We start from the raw sequence: 21,823 nt of genomic DNA on the forward strand, positions 1-21,823 counted from the left end.
CCACTTCTTATTTGTGGACTTGATGCTATGGCATGGACCAGGTCCAGAAATGGCCTGTGGCCTGAAGGTCTGGGGACTGGAGTGTGGGACCCCATTCCTGGCTGTCAGTGGGGTGGTTTGCTGCACACTCCCGACTGGCTCTGAAGAAATGGGAACGATGGAAACTGTAAACTAGGCTGAGGATGGTCCTTGTACCCAGTCCAGTAGGGTAGACAAGGGTGCCATGTGATCAGTGTAGGGTATGCTTACCCTCCTGAATCATTAGGAATTCTTTCCTGTGGATGTTAAACAATTATTCCTTGCCAGACGGTGCATTCTTTGTAAAGAAGGTTAAAATCCTTTCATAATGTGGCGTGTTTGAGTTAATTGTGCCCCCCCATAAGGAGTTAACATTATGGACTGAATGTTTGTTGTCCACCCTCTAATTCATATGTTGAAGCACTAACCCCAAGTATAGATGTACTTGGAGATGGGGCTTCTGAGGAAGCAATTAAGGTTAAATGAGATCAAGCAATGGGGCTTGCTCTCCCTCTCTCACCCTTTCCTCTATTCCTACCCCTTTGTCCCTCTCTCCCCCTCTCCCACCCTCTCTTTCTCCCTTTTTCTTTTCTTCCCCCTTTCTTTCTCTACCTCACCCTACCTCTTTGCCTCCCTCCCTCCCACACCCCCCGCTCCATGCACAAGAAAGAACAGCAAACCAGGAAGAGAGGCCTTGCCAGGAACTGAATTGGTTGGAACCTTGATCTTGGACTTCCAGGCTCCAGAGCTGTGAGCAAATGAATGTCTGTTGTTTAAGCCACCCAGTGTGTGGTATTTTGTTTTGGCAGCTTGAGTATACTAATACATCCTCCAGCAGACAGCTGAGAGCATGTTTTACTGGAGTGCACCAGAGAGGTTAGCTTTTGTAGAAGAGGTATGGAGAGAAGTCATGAGTGTGAGACCTATCTGGAAAGGCAGGCCAGTGGGAGGCAACAGACAGTGCTGGTATCCAGAGGAGATGGAGAAGTTGTCAGGAAAGAAGGCATTGATGTAAACTTTACTTTCTTTACAATTTTGCTTGTGAATTACCTTGGCAGGAAAGATGATCAATCATACGGTAATTGTTCAATAAACCTTTAGATAAATGCACAAATTCCCTTGGGACACGGATTTTCTCCGGCAGATTGCTTGTTTGCTACATACACAGAATGGTTAATGTATCCAATAACTCTTTTAGTCTTGTTAGTTCAGGTTTTTTGGGATAAAATCTTTATTACCCCAGAGCACTGAATAGGGATATTTCCTTCTACATTAAAGCCTATATTTAAATGATTTCAGTTTAGAAGAGATATTTACTGAAATACTTTTTTTCTAAGTTGACTTACTTTGTCAACAGTGTCTATAGAAAACAACCAAGAATTTCTTTTCGTTAAACAAGGCATGCAATACCTCGAGTGTGAGAAAAGTAGATCAAGGTGAAATCCTAAAGATCATTTACCCATAATCAATGAAGGTCTCTGCATGCTTTGATTGTATTCGTATTTTTCCTGCAAGTAAAAAAATTTGCCTGCACCCTCTACCCTACCGTGTTTCCCCAAAAATAAGACCTAGCCAGACAATCAGTTCTAATGTGCCTTTTGGAGAAAAAATTAATATGAGACCCAGTCTTATATTATACAAGACTTGGTATATTGTATACCTGGTATTATATTATATTATATTATATTATATTATATTATATTATATTACATTATATTACATAAGACCCAGTCTTATATTATAGTAAAATGAGACCAGGTCTTATATTAATTTCTGCTCCAAAAGATGCATTAGAGCTGATTGTCTGGCTGGGTCTTATTTTCAGGGAAACACGGTATGTTCTTAGATATTTGTAAAATTTAGAAATCTTTGCTTGTTACGGACAATGTGGGGCTCAGGCCCTTTGCTGATACTTTTCATGTTTCCTCCTTTAACCCTCACACTATTCCCATAATACTGGTTATGTTATTTCTATTTCATAGATAAAGGAGGGCTCCTCTGGAGTATGACAGAGATTTAGTACTGCTAATAGGAACCACTTCTCTTTTCTAAAGATAAATCTAAACATCGCATCTCATTGTGCCCTCTCTCTGCAACAGCAATTACATGTGGGATTTTGAAAACCTGTTATTCCATGGTCTACTCATGCCATTTTCATTAATACTTTGGAAAAACAACCTTACTTTGAACTATTAGGTTGGTGCAAAAGTAATTGCGTTTTTTGCGATTATTAACCTTTTAAACCACAATTACTTTTGCACCAACCTAATAAAAGCCATGGATTAAAATCTGTAAGCAACATTATCCAGCAAATAGTGCCTGGGCTAAATATAAAATTAGAATAAGTATGGCACACTGAGCCATCATTATCATGTGCAAACCAATAAGAGTTTTAATACAATATATTATGTGAAATTGGCACCAGAAATTGGTGCCAGTTGATTGAGCAGGAAAGGAGTTTATTATATAAATATTTACGGGAGAACAAGCTCAAAGCTGAGTCTGGGAATGATGTCCAACTACAGGCTGCAGAACTGGCCTAAAGAGTTTCACCGTGGCCCCTACTACTGCCCCACAAGCAGTAGAGACAGTGCTGACACTGCCATTTCTACAACATGAACTTGGCTGCCATTTTTGCTAGCACATGGATTCTGTGTGTTGTCTCCTTCCTTTTTTTGAGACTTGTGGAGCCTCTGAAGTTCTCACTGTTTTTTTTTTTGAAATTTTCTATATTGATTTTTTTTTAAATTGTGATTTAAACATTTATTATGAGACCTACCCTCTTAACACATTTTTAAGTGTACAATCCCGTATTGTTAGCTATAGGAATGATGTTGTACCACGGATCTCATTTTGCGTAACTGAAACGTTATACTCGTTGACTAGCAACTCTCACTTCTGAATGTATTCTTAGGGGAGCCTAAGTCACATGGCTATATTCTGCAAAAGATATTGGGGAACCACATTTTCTGGATTCTATCTTGAGAAGACGGGATTCTTAAGGCTTCATATTCCCTAGATATGGGAAAGCCATTCTAAGGTGATAGCTACACAGAAATTAAATGTGCGAAGCAGATTTTAATGTTTATAAAACTGGGGTCCAAACGGTTTATTCTCAAATAAGGATGTATATAAAAGAATATGGCCTAGTAATTTCAAGGTTTTTGTTGAACATCACAAAAGCAGTATATAAATCTTCAGCAATGATTCTTACATTTCCTTCTTTACTCTCCTGTTTACTGCCCATGCTTTCTGTCCCCAAAGTCCCTGGAAAAGTTTGCATTCCTTGTCTCAGGGTCCTCTTACTCCCTTTCTATTCCCCATGCAAACGTCTAAAAACTGGTCTCGTAAGGAAGAGGAAGGAGAGGAAAAAGGTTAAGACAGGCTAAACTAGGATTCCTTAAGGGAAAGACTGGTGCACTAAAACTTCATATCCAATCATAGGAGGAACACTTTTAGTAGTGATATTTGAGAACCACTTGGAATAATTAACTGGTTTTAAGCAAATAGCAGATTGCACATGGCTATAAGATCTGTGGTTGAAATGTTGATTGTGATTCAAAGTGTTTTCTATATGAAAACAGCTTGGCTGAAGAGAATAAATAAAAAGGAACAGACTCTCAAGCATTTTAAAGGAAAGATCAAGGCTAGTGTTCGTATTTATGGTCTAAAAAGAACATGAATTAGATTTCAAGTTCCCAGTACAGAATTGATTCTTTGGGGGTAAATTCTACTCAGAATTACTATTATTGTCAAAAATAATTAGTTGGTTTTTGGACACTCCTGGTTAGCTCAGTGCCACCTTTTTAGGATATCCTCATGTATCTCCCATGATAGTTTGTGACAGGTGCAGTGACACTTCAAATATTTTTTTAATAAAATTCTGTTGACCCTGGCACAAAGCCATTAAACTGTCTATTCACGTTTGCTGCTCTACCAAATGAAAACCTTCAACTATATTTCAGACCAGTGTTGCTGGAGATACAGCTGGATTTAAAGACCTCTAGTGGCACTTTCTGCTTAGCTGATATCAGATGGTCTCCCTCCGAATATTGAATACGGCTTTAAATTCCTGAAGAATGCTACCTAGGATAGCAGGGATCCGTACTTCTGTCAAAAAGTATAGCTAGAAGAGAAATTTAGTAACTGAACCTAACGCCAGTCATTTGGTTGTTGCAAATTTTTTTCCTCCAGAGCATGCACACTGGGCTGCTGGCTCAGTTTCATGGAAGAGCTGAGTATTCCTGTTACCTTTTCATTTTTCCCAACTGGGGCAGCATTTACTCTTGAGTCAGTCTGAAACCTAGAACACACTATTTCAGTGTTATGCAGGAAGCTATCATTTTCATTTAACTCATAATTAAATTATAAGGCAAATAGCACTCCAGAGTCCATATACTATGAAGTCTTGAGTTACCATTTGATGTGCTTCCCTCACTTAGCCTACGCCAGTGGACCAAGGGTGGATGCCCTGGGCAGGCAGAAACTCCCACAGGACATCCACTGGGGAAAAAGCAAGTAGTCCTAAAAATCACAACTGCAGAAACAGGGTGGCGGGATTGTTGGCACATTAGATATAAGGATTTAGTGTCTGCTTTAGAAGGTCTTCATGTTGCCTTTATTTCATGTGCATTATTCAGATGTCTTAGTGATTCTCAGTGCACTTTGTTTTGTGCAATATCTTAGGTATTCAGCGTAGCTGTTTTCAAGTTTATTATGCAATATTCTGATTCATGAAAATATTCCATTAAACGCAATTGCTCATGTAATTACTTTGCTTAATCTACAGCATACTTTAATTAACATTGTGCAGAGTTCTGATTTAATCAATTAGATTTGAGCTGGTATAACTTCTCTATAAACACTTTTCATGATGCAGCAGACCAAAATAATTATCGAGAGCTAATATATGACACTACCTAAAACTAACAAATTTCCCATGTTAAGAAGAGGAAATCAAAATTTGAACTATAATTTTACTGTTTAAAAAGTAGATCCTTCTGTTTCCATTAATAATCTATTAAAAACAATCTCATTGGGAGTGTTAGAACTTAAAAAATGTGTTTTATTTGGCATCTATTCCCCAACAGTTAGACTCGACAACTAAAGATTAAACTCAAGCAAGATTCACGACTTTTGGTTTTGTTATAGACTCATTAATATCAATATCTCAATGATATTTGTTCCCCGTTGTGGGTTGAGTTTTGTCCCCTTTCCCAAAATGTATGTTGAAGCCGTAACTCCCCAATACTTCAAAATGTGACTTTATTTGGCGTTAGAATCACTGCAGATGTAATTAGTTAAGATGAGGTCATACTGAAGTAGGATGGGCTCCTAGTCCAATATGGCTGGTGTCCTTATAAGAAGACAGCCATGTGACAACACAGAGACACTCAGGGAGAAGCCTGTGTGAGACAAAGGCAGAGTTTGATGTTATGTACCTGCAACACTAAAGATTGCTGGTAACCAACCAGAAACTAGGTAGAGGCAAGAAAGGATTTCCCTACAGGTGTCAGAGGGGGCGTGGCCCTGCTGACACCTCGATTTTGGAATTTTAACCTCTTTCGTATTTCCCCGAAAATAAGAACTAGCTGGAAAAATCAGCTCTAATGCTTCTTTTGGAGGAAAAATTAATATAAGATCCCATCTTATTTTACTATGAGACTGGGTTGTATATAATATAATATAATATAATATAATATAATATAATATAATATATGACTGGGTCTTATATTAATTTTTGCTCCAAAAGACACATTAGAGCTGATGGTCCAGCTAGGTTTTATTTTCGGGAAAACATGGTAGAACTGTAACACAAATTTCTGTTGTTTTAATCCACCCAATTTTTGGTGCTTTGTTATGGTAGCCCTAGGAAACTAAAACACACAAACTAAGTTGAGAGTTACAACTCAACATAACCAGAATCTATAAAATTACTTTTAACATTGTGTGTGTGGGGGGGGGGGCAGTGTGGTGCGGGGTATTGTATCTTACTAAACTATTTTTTTTTCTAATTTTTATTGGGGAATATTGGGGAACAATGTGTTTTTCCAGTACCCATCAGCTCCATATCAAGTTGTTTTCAATCTAGTTGTGTGTGTGAGTGTGTGTGTGGTGGTGGTGGGGGGTGCGCAGCTCACTGGCTCATGTGGGAATCCAACCGGCGCCCTTGGTGTTACATGAGCATTGCACTCTAACAACTGAGGAAACCGGCCCCCCTGCTAAACTAATTTTTTAAATGCATGTGCTGTATTTAGTTGGGAGTTAATTTTTACGTTCCTAAGCAAGTGTTGACATAAATATAACACTTTTTGTTTCTAGCACCCCTCCTCATACACAACACGTAGCAGAGTACCTTGAACATAAATCACCCAACAGTACATTTTGTGGCTTAGTTGAAAAAGATTAAAAAAGACAATCGCCTATAAACATTAAAATACCCACTTCTACAACTTGAGCCATAAAGTATATACAGTGCTACTGAAATGTGAGAGTAATCATTGAAGAGAATTTACATGAGGTTCATCAAAGCAAATTTTATCTTGAATCTGTATGTAGATAATAAAGAAACTATATGCCCAGCTAGTTTGCGGATTATTCAGATTCTATATTCTCTGTTGGCCTCATTTTGACTTTGAAAAATGTACGCATAGCACCTATACTATATGAAGGGCAAGGAAAAAAATACAGTAATAGAATTTAAGTGATTGGTGTTAACTTGCTAACAGATCTTCTTACAAAGGGTATGGAATAGATGGAAATGAAGAATATAAAAAATGAATTTTGGCGTTTATCCATACATTCTTTTTCCTAGAGTAGATTATTGTTTGGTTGTTACAAGGGTGATAATGTTTGATGGGAAGGCATGAATAAACACCAGCAAAGGGTCTGGACACAGGCAGCTAACAGAATAGGAACTCAGCAGCATGCTCCAATCAAAGGGAAAAAAAGTTCCAGGCATCAGGGTCCGTGAAGGCCACCATTCGATTGTGTGCACCTTTGTTAGGTCCTTTGAGAAGCAGTATCTTCCTATTCTGGGGGGTCTTCATGAGCCCCTGACTCTCTGGTTGTTCTGGATACTTTGGCTTTCACCTGTTCTATAGGCAGAAATAACTAGTATAAAACAACCCCTCCCTCACCTGAGATCCATTCCTGCAAATATGTTTCTGGGACTTCAAGATAAAAAGATAAATTAGATTCGTAGAACATAGAGAAAACTAATATTTCCTGATTGTCTACTATAGTCTAGGTTCTGTGCTAGGCATTCCATGTGTAATTTCATTTAATACTTCTTTTAAATTTAATTTTGATTTTTTTTATTGAAACAATGTGCATTTTCTACACTTCAAAAAGACTGTGTGGTGAGTAGTTGGGCGTTCCTTTATAAAAATAATCTTCCTTTAAGAAGAATATTCTCTGTATGATATTTTTCATAATAAAAACAAAACAAAAACCAGTCTAAGTATTATAACAAGGCTTATCTTAAAAAACAGTAGTCCTCTGCTCCATCCTTCCTTCCTTCTTCTTCCCTCTCATTAATTCAATAATTCATAATCTTTTAAATTATTTCTTCTAGTGTTTACTTTTTTATTTTTAAATTAAATGAAATACTGCTATTTCTTGATTTTTTTTTTCAGGTTTAGATGCTATCTATTGACTTCCTAGTACAGTAGATGAGGATTTAGCTCTCTCCTATGCCCCCTTCTCACATATTTACCTCTTTCTAGCCTTTCAATATATTTATACCACAGTTTTGGGTGAAATTAATATTTAGGGCTAATATTGTTTAACTATATAAATATATTATGATTATATTTCTCCTCTTGTATTACTCAATATTTTCACCAGCGTTAGCAATTGCATTTTTTGTTGGTTTGTTTGCTTGGTTTTAGTTTGTTTGCTTGGTTTCTGTGCTTTTATTGCTAATTCATGCCCAAACTTTCTGATGTAAGTAAAAATTGCCTCTGAACATATTTAAGTGTTTCTGTTTCATAATCATCGTGTAGAATTTCATTTGAAGTCTTCAGTTCTCCTGCTATTCCAAGTTAGTTCTCTCAACCTTGCATACAGCACTTACTGGGACTTTTCCCTTCACTATTATTTTGAGATTTTCACCCCCATGCCTTTCTTCTATGTTGGATTTCATATTTTCTGGGATCCTATATTTTTCTCTTGGTTTACTCCCTCATTTTGGTAGAGCATATCCTTCACAAGTTTCCTGAGAAAGGTAAATTAAGACCTAAATTTTATGAAAATGTCTATATCCTATCCTGACATTTCATTGATCATTTTGCTGAGTGTAGATTTTTAGGATAGAAGTGTTTCTCAAACCTTGGAGAGCATTCTCCATTGTCTTCAGGCTTCAGTGGTGCTGTTGAGAAATTTCACGCTGCTCTATTCCACATCGCTTTGTCATCTTTTTTTTTTTCCTTCTGGAAATTTTTAGGCTCACCTCTTTATCCTGGTGTTCATGATACATCAGGTAAGTCATCTGAGAGGATTTTTATTTGCTTGTACCAAATACAGGGAGGGTATAACTGGGATTACTCTGAATTAAATTCTTGCCTAGAATTTTATCAGACCATTTAGGTACCGGTTTCCCCCGCTTTCTGAAAGTAGAGCATTCTATGAAACCTTTCATAAGCCAACAGGGTGTAAAGCAAAGAAGCAGTTCCCCAAGGACACATCTTGCTAATGGATGTATAAAATACATCGAGAGAAAGCACAGATGCTCACAGACAGAGTTCAGAGCTCTGGTGGCTTGATGCTGAGCATGGTTCCTGGGGAAGGAGCTTGGCGGGGCCACGCTTGCTGCTCAGGGTGGGCCCTGACTCTATAACTGCTCACTGCTGAACAAACACTGAATGCTATTATGCTTTTCATTTTTTTTTTTTTTGTAAAAGAGGAAATCCTCTTCAGATTTCTTTCTGTTAGTGAAAACAGGTACTAATATAGGCATTTGGTAAAAGCAAAATGGCATAAAGTGGACTTTCAATAAGTAGTCTGAATTGGGGCTGCAAACCTAGGTGAGAGTTGGCTTGGTTCCAAATTCTCTGTGGCAATTTCTCCCTTCTTTACTCTTGCCCAAATTTCAAACAGTCCATTTTCCTTGTGTTCCACTGGAGGTATAGGGGGGTTATTTGTAATTTACCCTTGGGAATCTCAGAATCCCTGTAGGACGATAATTTGCTATTGGACTTCATCTTGGAGGAGGCTTGGGCTTTCTTCTCTGCTCTCATTCTCCAAAATGCTGTGAAAATCAATTTGCGTTCACCTGGTTTGAACAATGCTTGCAGGATAAACTGCACCACTTAGCTGTCTACGTTCCTGCCTTCACTCAAGCAATGCCTGGCCTGAGATACCCTTACTTTTCTTTGTCTGGTATTTTAAAGATGGTTTAAAACATTATATTTTGTCCAGAAGTTTTAGTTATTTCCAGAAGTCCAGATATATGTCCTATCATATGCCTGGACATGAAAGTTTATATTGACTTTCTAAGCCTCAATTTTCTCATTTGTAAAATGAGGATAATAGTAGTATCATAGTATTTGAGTAATAAGGTGAGATTATTAGAGTAAAGCTCTTACTGCTCTGTGCGGCACCTCAGTGTTTACTCCTATTTTAAAAGCGTATTCTCAAAGGCTATAAAAATAAGTGCTCTATCTTGCTATACTTTTTATAGGTAGATGGTACACTAATGTCAGGGGATAAAGATGTGAATAATCCGAGGTCTTGAACATTTTATATTTATTATATTAAAGGATATAGTTCTTTCCATTTTAAAAAATTTCCATTTCAAAAGGACCAAATGATTAAACATTATTAGTAGTCTAGATATTACTTGAGAGCATGAGATTTATTTGAAGTGAAATCCTCCATTGGTACATTTCTTGAGACAAAAGAATTTGAAAATATCCCTCACCTTCATCAAATGAGACTCTAACAGGATATAAAAAGGATGTTGTTCTCTTACAACAAACTAGACTATGCTCTTATTTTACTATTATTATTTTTTTATTACCATTTTTTATTGCCACAGAGAGTTGAATTGCATGAGAAGTTCCTTTTAAAGTCCATAGACATATTCACTCCGAGCAGTTGCCCCTCTCATTAAAAACAATTTTTACCCACTGCCAAGGAGCTCTTGGGCAGAATCAGCCCTCTTTCTGGCAGTGGACTTGACGTTTGAGCCATCTCAAGGGCACTTCTTGAGCAGGTGCAATGTGATGTTCTTTACAGCTAGCATGGTCTCCGTACAGGTGGGTTTGATGAGCTTCTCTGGGAGTAAAAATCCAAAATGCCCAGTGTCACGCAGTTCAAAAGCAAATGTGTAGGGTATTCCATTTTTGTAGGCCCAGTCCATTGAGCTACCAGAACTCACATCTAAAAGTTAAAAAAAAAAAAAATTAGCCTCACTAAAGTAAGTCTGCATAATTTTCAAAAATGTATATATAGTACTTGCCTGCTAAGCTATACTAAATTCTTCCAATAAATACTGTTTCAACAAGAATGATTTAAAAGTAGTTTCTTGCCATCGGGAACATGGAATTTATAAATCATACCTGCCATCATCTGTGAGGATCGAGTCTAAGTAGTAGTGCTTTTTCAGTGTGATGACCTCAACATTTCTCAGCCTCAATTCCAATAATATTTATCCCCACCCGCACTTCATTCACCCACAAACAAAACCACACCATGGACTTTTTCCTTCTCATCACTCAGTTCTTCTCCACTTTCAAGGTCTAGAACACTGAAATTCTGTTCCCAGAAAACCTCCTCATTTCTTGGACTTTCCCTATTTTTTCCATTCCTAATGAATTTGTTCTTTATCTTTGCTTAAGTTTATAGTTCCCATATTCCTCCCAGCCTTCTTATAATTTCATTTGACTCTACGTCAGTTACTTCACTGACCGTCTCACCAGACCCTTTTACAATGCCTCCCTCAGTCCTTTTTCTGCCTTTGTTTGGCTAATTCTCAGTCCCTGGCCTCGTTTGTCTGCTTTCCCTCTTTGTGAGGGAGTTGGAGAAAGTCTTTGCTGTAAAGTCACACTAATTACTGAAGTCCTTTTCTCTTCCTGATGCTGCTCTGGGCTCCTTTGTCTAGATGCTCATTTACTGAACCTTTCTCATTCTCTTTTAGGCCTGCCCCTCACTTTCTCACTACATGCTAGAAAGTGAGAAATGTAGTGAGCATGGGTAATTAGCCCATTACCTCCTGTACTGACATCATAGCCCTCTGACTTTCTTCCTTCTAGCTCACAGGAAGAAATGTGACTCATCCTTTACGTGTCATCTTTTGGTACCATTTGTTATTGTCTTCTCTGCTAGTGAGAGGGTCCCTTCTCTAGGACCTTGTTTCATTAATGAAAACCCCCTTTATTGCATCTGCCTTGGCCAAAATGTTCAAGCACTGCTTTCCTATAGTGATTTCTTCTCATGATCTGCTATATGCCACCCTCTTTTGCTTCCTCTGGTTGCTTTGGAACTCAAAAGAGTATATATGTCACTTCTACACCCTCAACCACTTTTAATCTGGTTCTTGCCTCTACCAGTCTATGAAAACTTTATTCCTGAGGGGAACCAATGACAGCAGGCCTCAACTCCTTTTTTTTTTTTTTTTTTTTTTTTTTTTTGCCTTTTCCCCCTCAGACCTTACTTTACTTTCAACCTCTTAATAGCATTTAACCTAGCTGACAATCCTTTTTGACAGCTCTCTTTTTCTGGTTTGTGTGACCTCACAGGTTCCATCTTTTTGGCAGAACTAAAAGTGTGAATAGTAGAAGCTGACTGCAGGATTGGGCTGTCTCCAATCCCACCACCTGTGACTTCTTTCTGCCTCAGTCTCCCCTTGTGAAAAAGGGATAATACCGACATAGGGTTGTTGTGAAAATTAAATGAAATAATGTGCTTAGCATATATGAGCTGTTATTAGTTTGCATCTTCACACCCCAAAGAGCCTAGCATGTAGTTTGCAGCATAACGTGCTCTTCATAATTTTAAAATAAATTTTAAGTGAATATATGTCTCATAGAAGAATGTTTATGTACTTTTTTCCTGAAATGTATATGATCTAGCCTGACAAACACTATTATTTAAAAATTTTCAGAGCATCTTCACCTACTCAAATGATACCATTTTTTTAATGCTATTTTTGCCAGGACAAGTTAGAGATCGAATTATGTGAAGATGACACTAAATGACTTATTTCTCAGGCTCCCTTTGCTTCAGTTAAGGGTGGAGGGTAGGCTGTGTCTTCATTGTCCCTCTGGGTTAGAGTACACTGGAATTACAAACAGTAGTCATTGTAGCCAAATCAGAGACAATATGTGCCAACATTTACGTCATGGTAATGTGACAGCCTCATTTCTATGGTAACCGGTTCTTCTCAGTAAATACAATACAATACTATGACTGTGCCTTGATATCAAGCTGAAAAGTGAAGTGTGAGTAAGATTTTCAAAAATTAATGTTTTAGAATTGTTAATATATAGTGGTATTAATTGGTAATGTGATTTTTTCCATTAAAAAATTTTAAATTACCGTTGATATTCAATATTATGTTAGTTTCAGGTATACAGCATAGTGGTTAGACATTCATATAACTTAACGATGTGATCTCCTTCACAAGTCTAGTACCCACCTGACACCACACACACAGTTATTACCATATTATTGACTATATTCCCTGTGCTGTACTTTACATCCCTGAGACTATTTTGTAAATACCAACTTGCACTTCTTAATCTCTTCATTTTTTTCACCCAGCCCCCTCAATGCCCCTCCCATCTGGCAACCATCAGTTCTCTGTATTTATGATTTTGTTTCTATTTTGTTTGATCATTTATTTTGTCTTTTAGATTCCGTATATAAGTGAAAGCATATGGTATTTAGCTTTCTCTGACTTATTTCACTTAGGATAATACCCTCTAGGTCCATGTTGCAAATGGCAAGATTTCATTCTTTCTTTTTTTGGCTGAGTAATATTCCATTGTATATCTGTACCACCACTTACTTATCCAATTGTCTATTGATGGGCAAGTAGGCTCTTCCATATCTTGGCTATTGGAAATAACGCTGCAGTGAACATAAGGATGCATATATCTTTTCCAATTCGTGTTTTGGATTTCTTCAGCTAAATACCCAGAAATGGGGATAAGAGCAACGTCAGAGAGTTTACTGCCTCTGTTTTATTCTAGGAGTTTTATGGTTTTGGGTCTTACATTTAAGTCTTTAATCCATTTTGAGTTTATTCTTGCATATGGTGTAAGAAAGTGGTCTAGTTTCATTTTTTTGTTTGCCTCTATCTGTTCAGTTTTCCCAACACCATTTATTGAAGAGACTGTCCCTACTCCACTCTATATTCTTGCCTCCTTTGATATAGATTAAATGAAGATGTAGGTGTGGGTTTATTTCTGAGCTCTCTATTCTGGTCCATTGATTTATGTATCTGTTTTCATGCCAACACCATGCTGTTTTGATTACTATAGCCTTGTAGTATTGTTTGATATCAGATAGCATGATACCTCCAACTTTGTTTTTCTTCTCAAGATTGCTTTGGTTATTTGGGGTCTTTCATGGTTCCATATAAATTTTAGGATTATTTGTTCTAGTTCTGTGAAAAATACCATTGGCAGTTTGATAGGGATGGCATTATATCTATAGATTGCTTTGAGCAGTATGTACATTTTAATGATTTTAATTCTTCCTACCCATGAGCATGGTATGTGCTTCTATTTATTTGTGTTTTCCTCACTTTCTTTCTTCAGTGTCTTGTAATTTTCCAAGTACAGGTCTTTTACCTCCTTAGTTAAATTTATTTCTAGGTATTTTATTATTTTTTTTAATGCAATTGTTAATGGAATCATTTTCTTAATTTCTTTCTGATTGTTTTTGCTGTATAAAAAAGCAACTGATTTCTGAGTATCAATTTTGTATCCTGCTACCTTACTGAATTCATTTATCAGTTCTAATAGTTTTTTTGGTGGACTCTTTAGAGTTCTCTCTGTAACGTTATGTCATCTACAAATAATGACAGTTTTCTTTCTTTCCAACTTGGTTGCCTTTTATTTCTTGGTTGATTGCTGTGGCTAGAACTTCCAATATTACTTTAAATAAAGTGGTGAAAGTGGACGTCCTTGTTTTGTTCCTGATCTTGAGGAAAATGTATTTAGTTTTCACTATTGAGCATGATGTTAGCTGTGGGTTTGTCATATATGCCCTTTATTATTTTGGGGTATGTTCCATTTATTTCCACTTTGCTGAGTTTTCTCATAAATGGATGCTGGATTTTGTCAAATGCTTTTTCTGCATCTCTTGATATGATCATATGATTTTTAGTCTTCATTTTGTTTATGTGGTGTATTATGTTAATTAATTTGCAGATACTGAACCAACCTATACCTGGGAATAAATCCCACTTGGTCATGGGGTATGATTTTTTAAATGTGTTGCTGAATCTGGTTTGCTAATATGTTGTTGAGGGTTTTTGCATCTAAGTTCATCAGGAATATTGGCCTATAATTTTCTTTTTTTGTAATGTCTTTATCTGGTTTTGGGATCAGGGTAACGCTGGCCTCATAAAATGAGCTTGGGAGGCTTCCCTCCTTGTCAGTGTTTTGGAATAGTTTGAGAAGGATAAGTGTTAATTCTTTAAATGTTTGGTAAAATTCACCTGTGAAACCATTTGGTCCAGGACTTTTGTTTCTTGGGAGTTTTATGATTACTGATTTGATTTCATTAGTAGCTATTGGTCTGTTCAGATTTTTCTGTGTTTCTTCATCACTCTTGGAACACTGTATATTTCTTGGAATTTATCCATTTCTTTCAGGTTGTCAATTTGTTGGCATAAAATTGTTTGTAGTATTTTCTTATAATTCTTTGTATTTCTGTGGTGTTGTTGGTCTGTTCTATTTCATTTCTATTATAATTGTCTGTCTTTGAGCCCTCTTTTTTTCTTAATGGGTCTGGTTAAAGGTTTATTAATTTTGTTTATATTTTCAAAAACCAACTCATGGTTTCATTGATCTTTTCTATATTGCTTTTTAAGACCCTATTTTGTTTATTTCTGCTCTGATCTTTATTGTTTCCTTTTACTCACTTTGATCTTTGTTTGTTCTTTTTCTAGTTCATTTAGGTGTAAGGTTAGATTTTTTTATTTGAGATTTTTCTCATTTCTTGAGATAGGCCTGTATTGCTATAAATTTCCCCCTTAGAACTACTTTGGCTATGTCCCATAGATTTTGGGTCATTGTGTTTTCATTAGTCTCAAGGTATCTTTTGATTTCTTCCTAATTTTGTTGTTAACCCATTGATTTCTAATTTCATACCATGTGGTTGGAGCAGATGCTTGACATGATTTCAGTATTCTTAAATTTACTGAGACTTGTTCTGTGGCCTAACATGGGGTCTATTCTGGAAAATTTTCCATGTGTACTTGAAAAGAATGTATATTCTGCCTTGGGGTAAGATGTTCTAAAAATATCAGTTAAGTTCATATGGTCTAATGTGTCATTTAAGGCCACCATTTCCTTGTTGATTTTCTGCCTGGATGATCTATTCATTGATGTCAATGGGGTGTTAAAAGTTCCTGACAATGCCTATATTACCATCAATATCTCCCTTTATGTCCATCAATATTTGCTTTATATATTTAGGTGCTCCTATGTTGGGTATGTAAATGTTGACAAGGGTTGTATCTTCTTATTGGACTGATCCCTTTATCATTATGAGATGCCCTTCTTTGTCTCTTGGTATAGCCTTTGTTTTAAAGTTTTTTTTGTCTGATACAATTATTGCTACCCCAGTTATTTTTTTCCATTTTTCTTTGGCTGAAATATCTTTTTGCATCCCTTTACTTTCAGCCTGTGTGCTTCTTTCAATCCGAAATGGGTCGCTTGCAAGCAGCATATGTATAGGTCTTATTTTCTTCTCCACTTTGCTACCCTGTTTTTGACTGGAACATTTAATCCATTTAAAGTAGTTATCAATAGGTATGTAGTTATTGCCATTTTATTATTCATATATATGATTATTTCTTCTTCTCCTCCTTCTCTTCTTTCTCATTCTTCTTAAAGAAGTCCCTTCAATATTTCTTGTAATACTGGTTTGGTGGTGATGAACTCCTGTAGCTTTTTCTTGTGTGGGAAGCTCTTTACCTCTCCTTCAATTCTAAATGATAGCCTTGCTGGGTAGAGTAATCTTAGTTGTCGGTCCTTGCTTTTTATCACTTTGAATATTTTGTGCCTATCCCTTCTGGCCTGCAAAGTTTCTGTTGAGAAATCATCTGACAGTCTTATGGGAGGACCGTTGAACATAACTAACTGCTTTTCTCTTGCTGTTTTTAAGAGTCTCTCTTTGTCTTTACCCTTTGGCATTTTAATTATGATGTATCTTGGTGTGGGCCTCTTTGGGTTCATCTTGTTGGGGACTCTTTGTGCTCCCTGAACTTGTATGTCTATTTCCCTTGCTAGGTCAGGGATATTTTCAGTTATTATTTCTTAAAATAGATTTTCTGTCCCTTGTTCTTTCTCTTCTCCTTCTGCTTTCCCTATGATGCGAATTTTGTCATACTTGATGTCCCAGAGGTTCCTTAAACTATCTTCATTTTAAAGAAAATCTTTGTTTTTTTCCTCTTCTGATTGGGTGTTTACCTTGTCTTCCAAAGCGCTGATTCAGTTCTCTGCTTTACCTAATCTGCTGTTGATTCCCTCTAATGTATTCTTCATTTCCATTATTGTATTCTTCATTTCTGACTGGTTCTTTCTTATGGTTTCTATCTCTTTGTGTAAATTCTCAGTGAGTTCATCAGTTCTTCCCCTAAGGTCATCGAGCATCCTTACAGAGTTTTGAACTCTGTATCTGGTATATTGCTTGCCTCCCATTTCTTTTAGTATTTTTCCTGGAGTTTTGTTATGTTCTTTTATTTGTGACATGTTTTTTTATCTCCTCATTTTGACTGCTTCCCTGTGTTTGTTTCTATATGTTAGGTATATCTGCTACATCTCCCATTCTTAACAGGGTGGCTTCAGTAGGTGCCCTGGAGGGTCCGCTGACATAGTATCCCTGATCACATGAGCTGGGTGCTCCTTTTGGTGGGTTGTGTGTGCCCCCCTGTTGTAGTTGAATCTTGATTGCTGTTGGCATTCCAGCGAGTAGGATTTACCTTTAGGCTGACGGCCTGTGAGAACTGGCCATGATAATAGCAGATGAGGTTTTGTGGGAGGGTTGAGTCCACCTTTTAAGTGTGTCATTTGTGAAACTAATTGGGTAGTGCTCTGGTGTTGTCTAAAGCTGGTGACCCAGTGTGTTGGTTCTGGGTCCTCTTGAGAGAGACTCTGGTGCAGGCCCAGGTCAGCTGTTGCCTGTGTCTGGCCAGGGACCACCTGATAGGATCTACAAAGTGATCTGTGGTTGTTAGCTGCCTGTGCTGGGCTTGGCGGTACGTGAGAGTTGCTATGCTGTGAACCAAGGCTGGCTACCAGTAGTGTCGTGCTGAGGGCATGCTGAGGTCAGCTGGTGCTAGTTTGGCATTTGTGGACCTTTGAGAGATTTTAGGAAAGTCCACAGTGTGGGCAGAGGCCAGCCACTTGTGAGGAATAGCTCAGTTACTGAAAGAGGTTTAGGCCAGCACACGAGTTAGGTGGAGTAGGGCTTCAGGGAATCAACAAGGTGGGGCAAGGGATGTTAGCCAGTTTGATAGAGATTCAGATTTAAGGACCCCATGCCACCACCAAACCTGCAGTCTGGATGGGCAGAAGGCTTAACAAAGGAAGAGTGATACCTGCCAGCACTTGTGTCCTAGACCCTACGCCCCTTGCCCTGAAGTCAGTTAATTCAGATCCTTCAGGTATAGCCCTGGAACTTTTCGAACTGCTGTCCCTTAGCTGGAACTTAGGGCAAGGATTTGTGAGTGACTGAGTCTTGGGCCCTTTAAGAGGATGCCTAGGTCAACAGCAGTCCTCTATCTCACAGGGACTGTGTCCTTGCTGATTTCCACAGCCCGCTGTTGTGGGGACTCCTCTTCCCGGCACTAGTTCTTTGGGTGGGGGAGCCTGGTGTGGGGCTGGAACCCCTCGCTCTTCAGGGGGGATCTCCGCAGCCAAGATATCCCTCTCAATTCCTAACCACGACACATGGGTGTGGGACCAGCCCCTTTTGTATCTTTGGCCCTCCTACCAGTCTCAACATGGCTTCTTTTTAATATCCTTAGATTTAGGAGTTTTTCTCAGGTAGTGTTCAGGTGGTTCTCAAGGATGGTTGTTCTATAATTTAGTTTGATACGGTCGTGGGAGTAGGCAAGCACAGCATTTACCTACGCCACGTCCTTCTCCGAGAGTTGGTTATGTGATTTTTTTCAATACTGTATTTCCCCTTTCATGGTGGCTCTAGTGAAAAATAGTTCTAAAAAGGTCAACATGACCTCCAGAAAGGTTCATAGAATCTGAAAGAAGTTCTGATACTTAGGACATTCTCATTATTAGAATTACTTATTTGATAAGCAATGTAAATTGACAAACCAAGCTTTTCTTCTGAAGACTGAAGAAAGTGAGTGGTTAGGATAATAAGATGGGTAGATTAAAGGCATCAGAAGGAATTTGCTACCTCACTGAAAAGCAGCTTAATTGGCTGTCACTATCTATACATATACACATAATGTGTGTATATGTGTGTGTACCTCAACATGCACGCACAGATATTCAGATATTTGTGATTTCTCACTAGATTTTCCAAGTCATGTGGTCAATGAATTTTAGAGTTGGAAAGGCCCTGAGACACGATCTAGTCCAATTCCTCATTTAACAGTTATGGAATACTGAAGCCCAGGATTAATATCTTGGTCAGGATTATATCCTGATTAGTGGCAGAATTAGGACTAGAATCTATGTCTCTTGATTCTTTGTCCAAATTCTTTCCACCCACACAGTTGTTCTTTATTTCATATAAAATAAGAAATATTTTAATTACTTTTTAAGGGAAATTCAGGTGAAGGTATTATGTAAGAAATAGAATTTCATAACAAGAATGGTGGAGGAAAGGAATAAAAGGGAAGCTCTTTTCAGGCTGAAACATTACTTCATTATCTTCTCAATACCCGTTTCCATGCTTACAGTAATGACAATTGCTTAAGGAGCCCATTTTGGTACTTTCTACAGCTGGAAGATCTCAATTTAACTTTGTAGTCATTACTACATGCCTTGAATATTCTCTGCTTAGAATTTATTTAATTTTGTGCAGTGATCTTTGTGTAGTCAAGTGGTGTAAAACTAATCAGATATAAACTCCTTTCATTTTCCTTGGCTAATTTTATAGTCAAAAATTTCACTTTAGGGGGGAACACCCTTTCTCTTTTTTTTAAAGGGAAGTCATTATACAGGATATTGGTTCAAGAGATGACTCGAACACAACATACACAGATAACTTACACAATGTGCTGGAGGCAGGTCCATATTTATAGAGTACCCCATATACCGAGTAAAGTACACTTACAGCTTTATAAGCGGCAGATTCCTGTGCGGGAAAAATGGAGAAATTATATCACTTACAGTATTGCATTGACATCTTTGGAAACACTGGCATGTTGTTTGAGCCTTCTCAGTCATCATTTGAAGAACAAGGATGGGCACATTAGGGAATCCTTCTATTTAATAATAATATTATTCTTAGTTGCATGCTGCATTTTGCAATATGTTTTAGACCACGTTGTTTCCTTTGACTGATCCTCGCCACAAGCCAGTGATCAGTATCTAAACTGATCTAAAATATTTAAGCAGTATCTAAAATATTTCCATTTTACAGATGAGAAAAGGAAGGCCCATAGAGGTTAGTTAAATGAGTAGGGTGGGGTTCCTCGGCAAGGAGGGTTTGATTTGGGTAAGTGCATACATACTCATCCCTTCAGACACTGATTTTGTGTCCTGTCCTCTTTACTTTAGTTCAGAGACACCTGTTTCTATAAGTTATAAAATGCTTGGTAGGGCAGGACCCATGTCAGTCTCACTCATAGTTACATATGTAGTATTTAGCCATGTACCTGAACATAGCAGATGCTTAATCAATGTTTCTTGAATGAATGTTGAATAAACACAAATCTGCAAGAGTATCAACATAATCTTATTGACCCTTAAGTACATATGAGTACTTCAGTATACGGTCTTTAAAACACATTTGGGTCAATTAAGAAGCCCTTTAATTCAGTAAGAATGACTTCTCTTGTTTGTTTATCTCTACTGGAACGGGAACAATTTCAGAAGGCTTCATGACTACTAAGGTTACATATGTCTCTGATGGAACTCAGCCAGGTAGCTCAAAGATGTAGAAATTCTGACGTGGAACTCTTCTCACCCATGCCCCAATATCAGGAAAAATACTCAACACAATCGGCATACTAAAAGGTGAATATTCTGACATGAACTAGGATGATGGACTACCTTGGAAAACATTTTCAATGGTATAAAAGCACTACTTTTGACAAGGAGTCAGAGAAGTATTGTATGACCAGTGAGAGGAAAAGAAGTATGTTGACACCAGTATACAACTCTCCCATTTCAATTTGCCTATGAATAATTTAAAACATCAATTGAAGCACTCTGGGCACCATGGGGCTGTGTGTTGGACCCAGCCTCAGCTTCCTTGCCTCATTCACCTCAGGTATGCACAAAGCAGCATTTGCAGCAAATGCCACCCCTTACGGATATTCAGGGACCAGGCTCCAGAACCTGGCAGACAATTTATTACTGATCTCACTGATGATGACAGTTCCCTCTCAAGAGCCAACAGAAGAGGAATATAAATACCATAATGAAGTTTCTTTCTGGAGAATGTACTAAGATTTAACATCCAACAGCCACAAATATCCTATGGCAAGGACAGATATTTCTACATTGAGAAGATTACTGCATTCTGCTGGTGAGGAGCTCTTTGTTCCTCATTATTTTATTTTAGATGACTAAACCCAATGAGAAACATCCATTCAGAAAAAAAAGATAGCCACTTTGTATATTTACACAAAACATTGCATAGTTTTAGCCTTTTCAGCTCACTGCACTTCAGTACGGGTCCGTGTAGATAAAAGGTTTAGATATGATCCTTTCAGAAAAAGTGGAAACTTCAGCAAATTTTCCAAGAATTATTTTCCCAGGTGGCATAGCTAGACACCTGTTTGAGAGAGTTTAAGTGCTCTCTCTCTTCTCCATTGCTTTCTCTTTCCAATTGTCTCGAAGGACTCAGGCCTCACTTATCAGACCTCCTCTAAGTCAGGAGTATATTTTTTATTTAAATATTTTCTTATTCAAAGCAACTTTGAACGACCTAAAAATGTTAACAGAAACACAGACTCATACATATTGACAAGATTTTTGATTTTTGAGCAATTTTAATAGAACTTAATGGTTTCTGGTTAACATTCAGAGACAACCTAGCTTTTGAGAATTATAATCCTGGTTTTAGTGATTTATCTTATATGTAACCAACTAACAGGATTTCTCAACAGTGGTGTTACTGACAGTTTGGACTGAATAATCCTTTGCTGTGGGAAGCTGTGCTGTGCATTGTGGGATATTTGGCAGCATTCTTGGCCTCTACACACTAGATGTCAATAGCATCCCCCAGCCCTGTTATGACCATCAAAAATGTCTCCATCACTGTCCAATGTTCCTTAGGACACAAATTCATCCTTGGTTGTGAACAACTAATCTACTCTTTATACCACACCCTCCAATCTAAGACTAAAAGAAAATAGTCTTAGCTCCTGGTGGAAAGACAAGTTGAAAATATGGAGAATGTTCTCAGATAATATTTGTAATATATA

The 21,823-nt window shown here is 37.6% G+C and overlaps 1 protein-coding gene across 1 annotated transcript in view; it reads right to left on the reverse strand.

The window, feature by feature from the left end:
• Nucleotides 1-9,752: 9,752 nt before the first annotated feature.
• CPA6 (carboxypeptidase A6) overlaps nucleotides 9,753-21,823 on the reverse strand; it is a 243,770-nt gene continuing 231,699 nt past the window's right edge. The window contains exons 10-11 of the mRNA XM_081070231.1: nucleotides 19,440-19,524; nucleotides 9,753-10,401 (exon numbers count right to left, since the gene is read on the reverse strand). Coding sequence (XP_080926357.1) covers nucleotides 10,214-10,401; nucleotides 19,440-19,524 — 273 coding nt within the window. The 3' untranslated portion in view covers nucleotides 9,753-10,213. The remainder of the gene's footprint in view (nucleotides 10,402-19,439; nucleotides 19,525-21,823) is intronic.

This window comes from Rhinolophus hipposideros (assembly GCF_964194185.1).
Source record: "Rhinolophus hipposideros genome assembly, chromosome: 13".
Taxonomy (NCBI): domain Eukaryota; kingdom Metazoa; phylum Chordata; class Mammalia; order Chiroptera; family Rhinolophidae; genus Rhinolophus; species Rhinolophus hipposideros.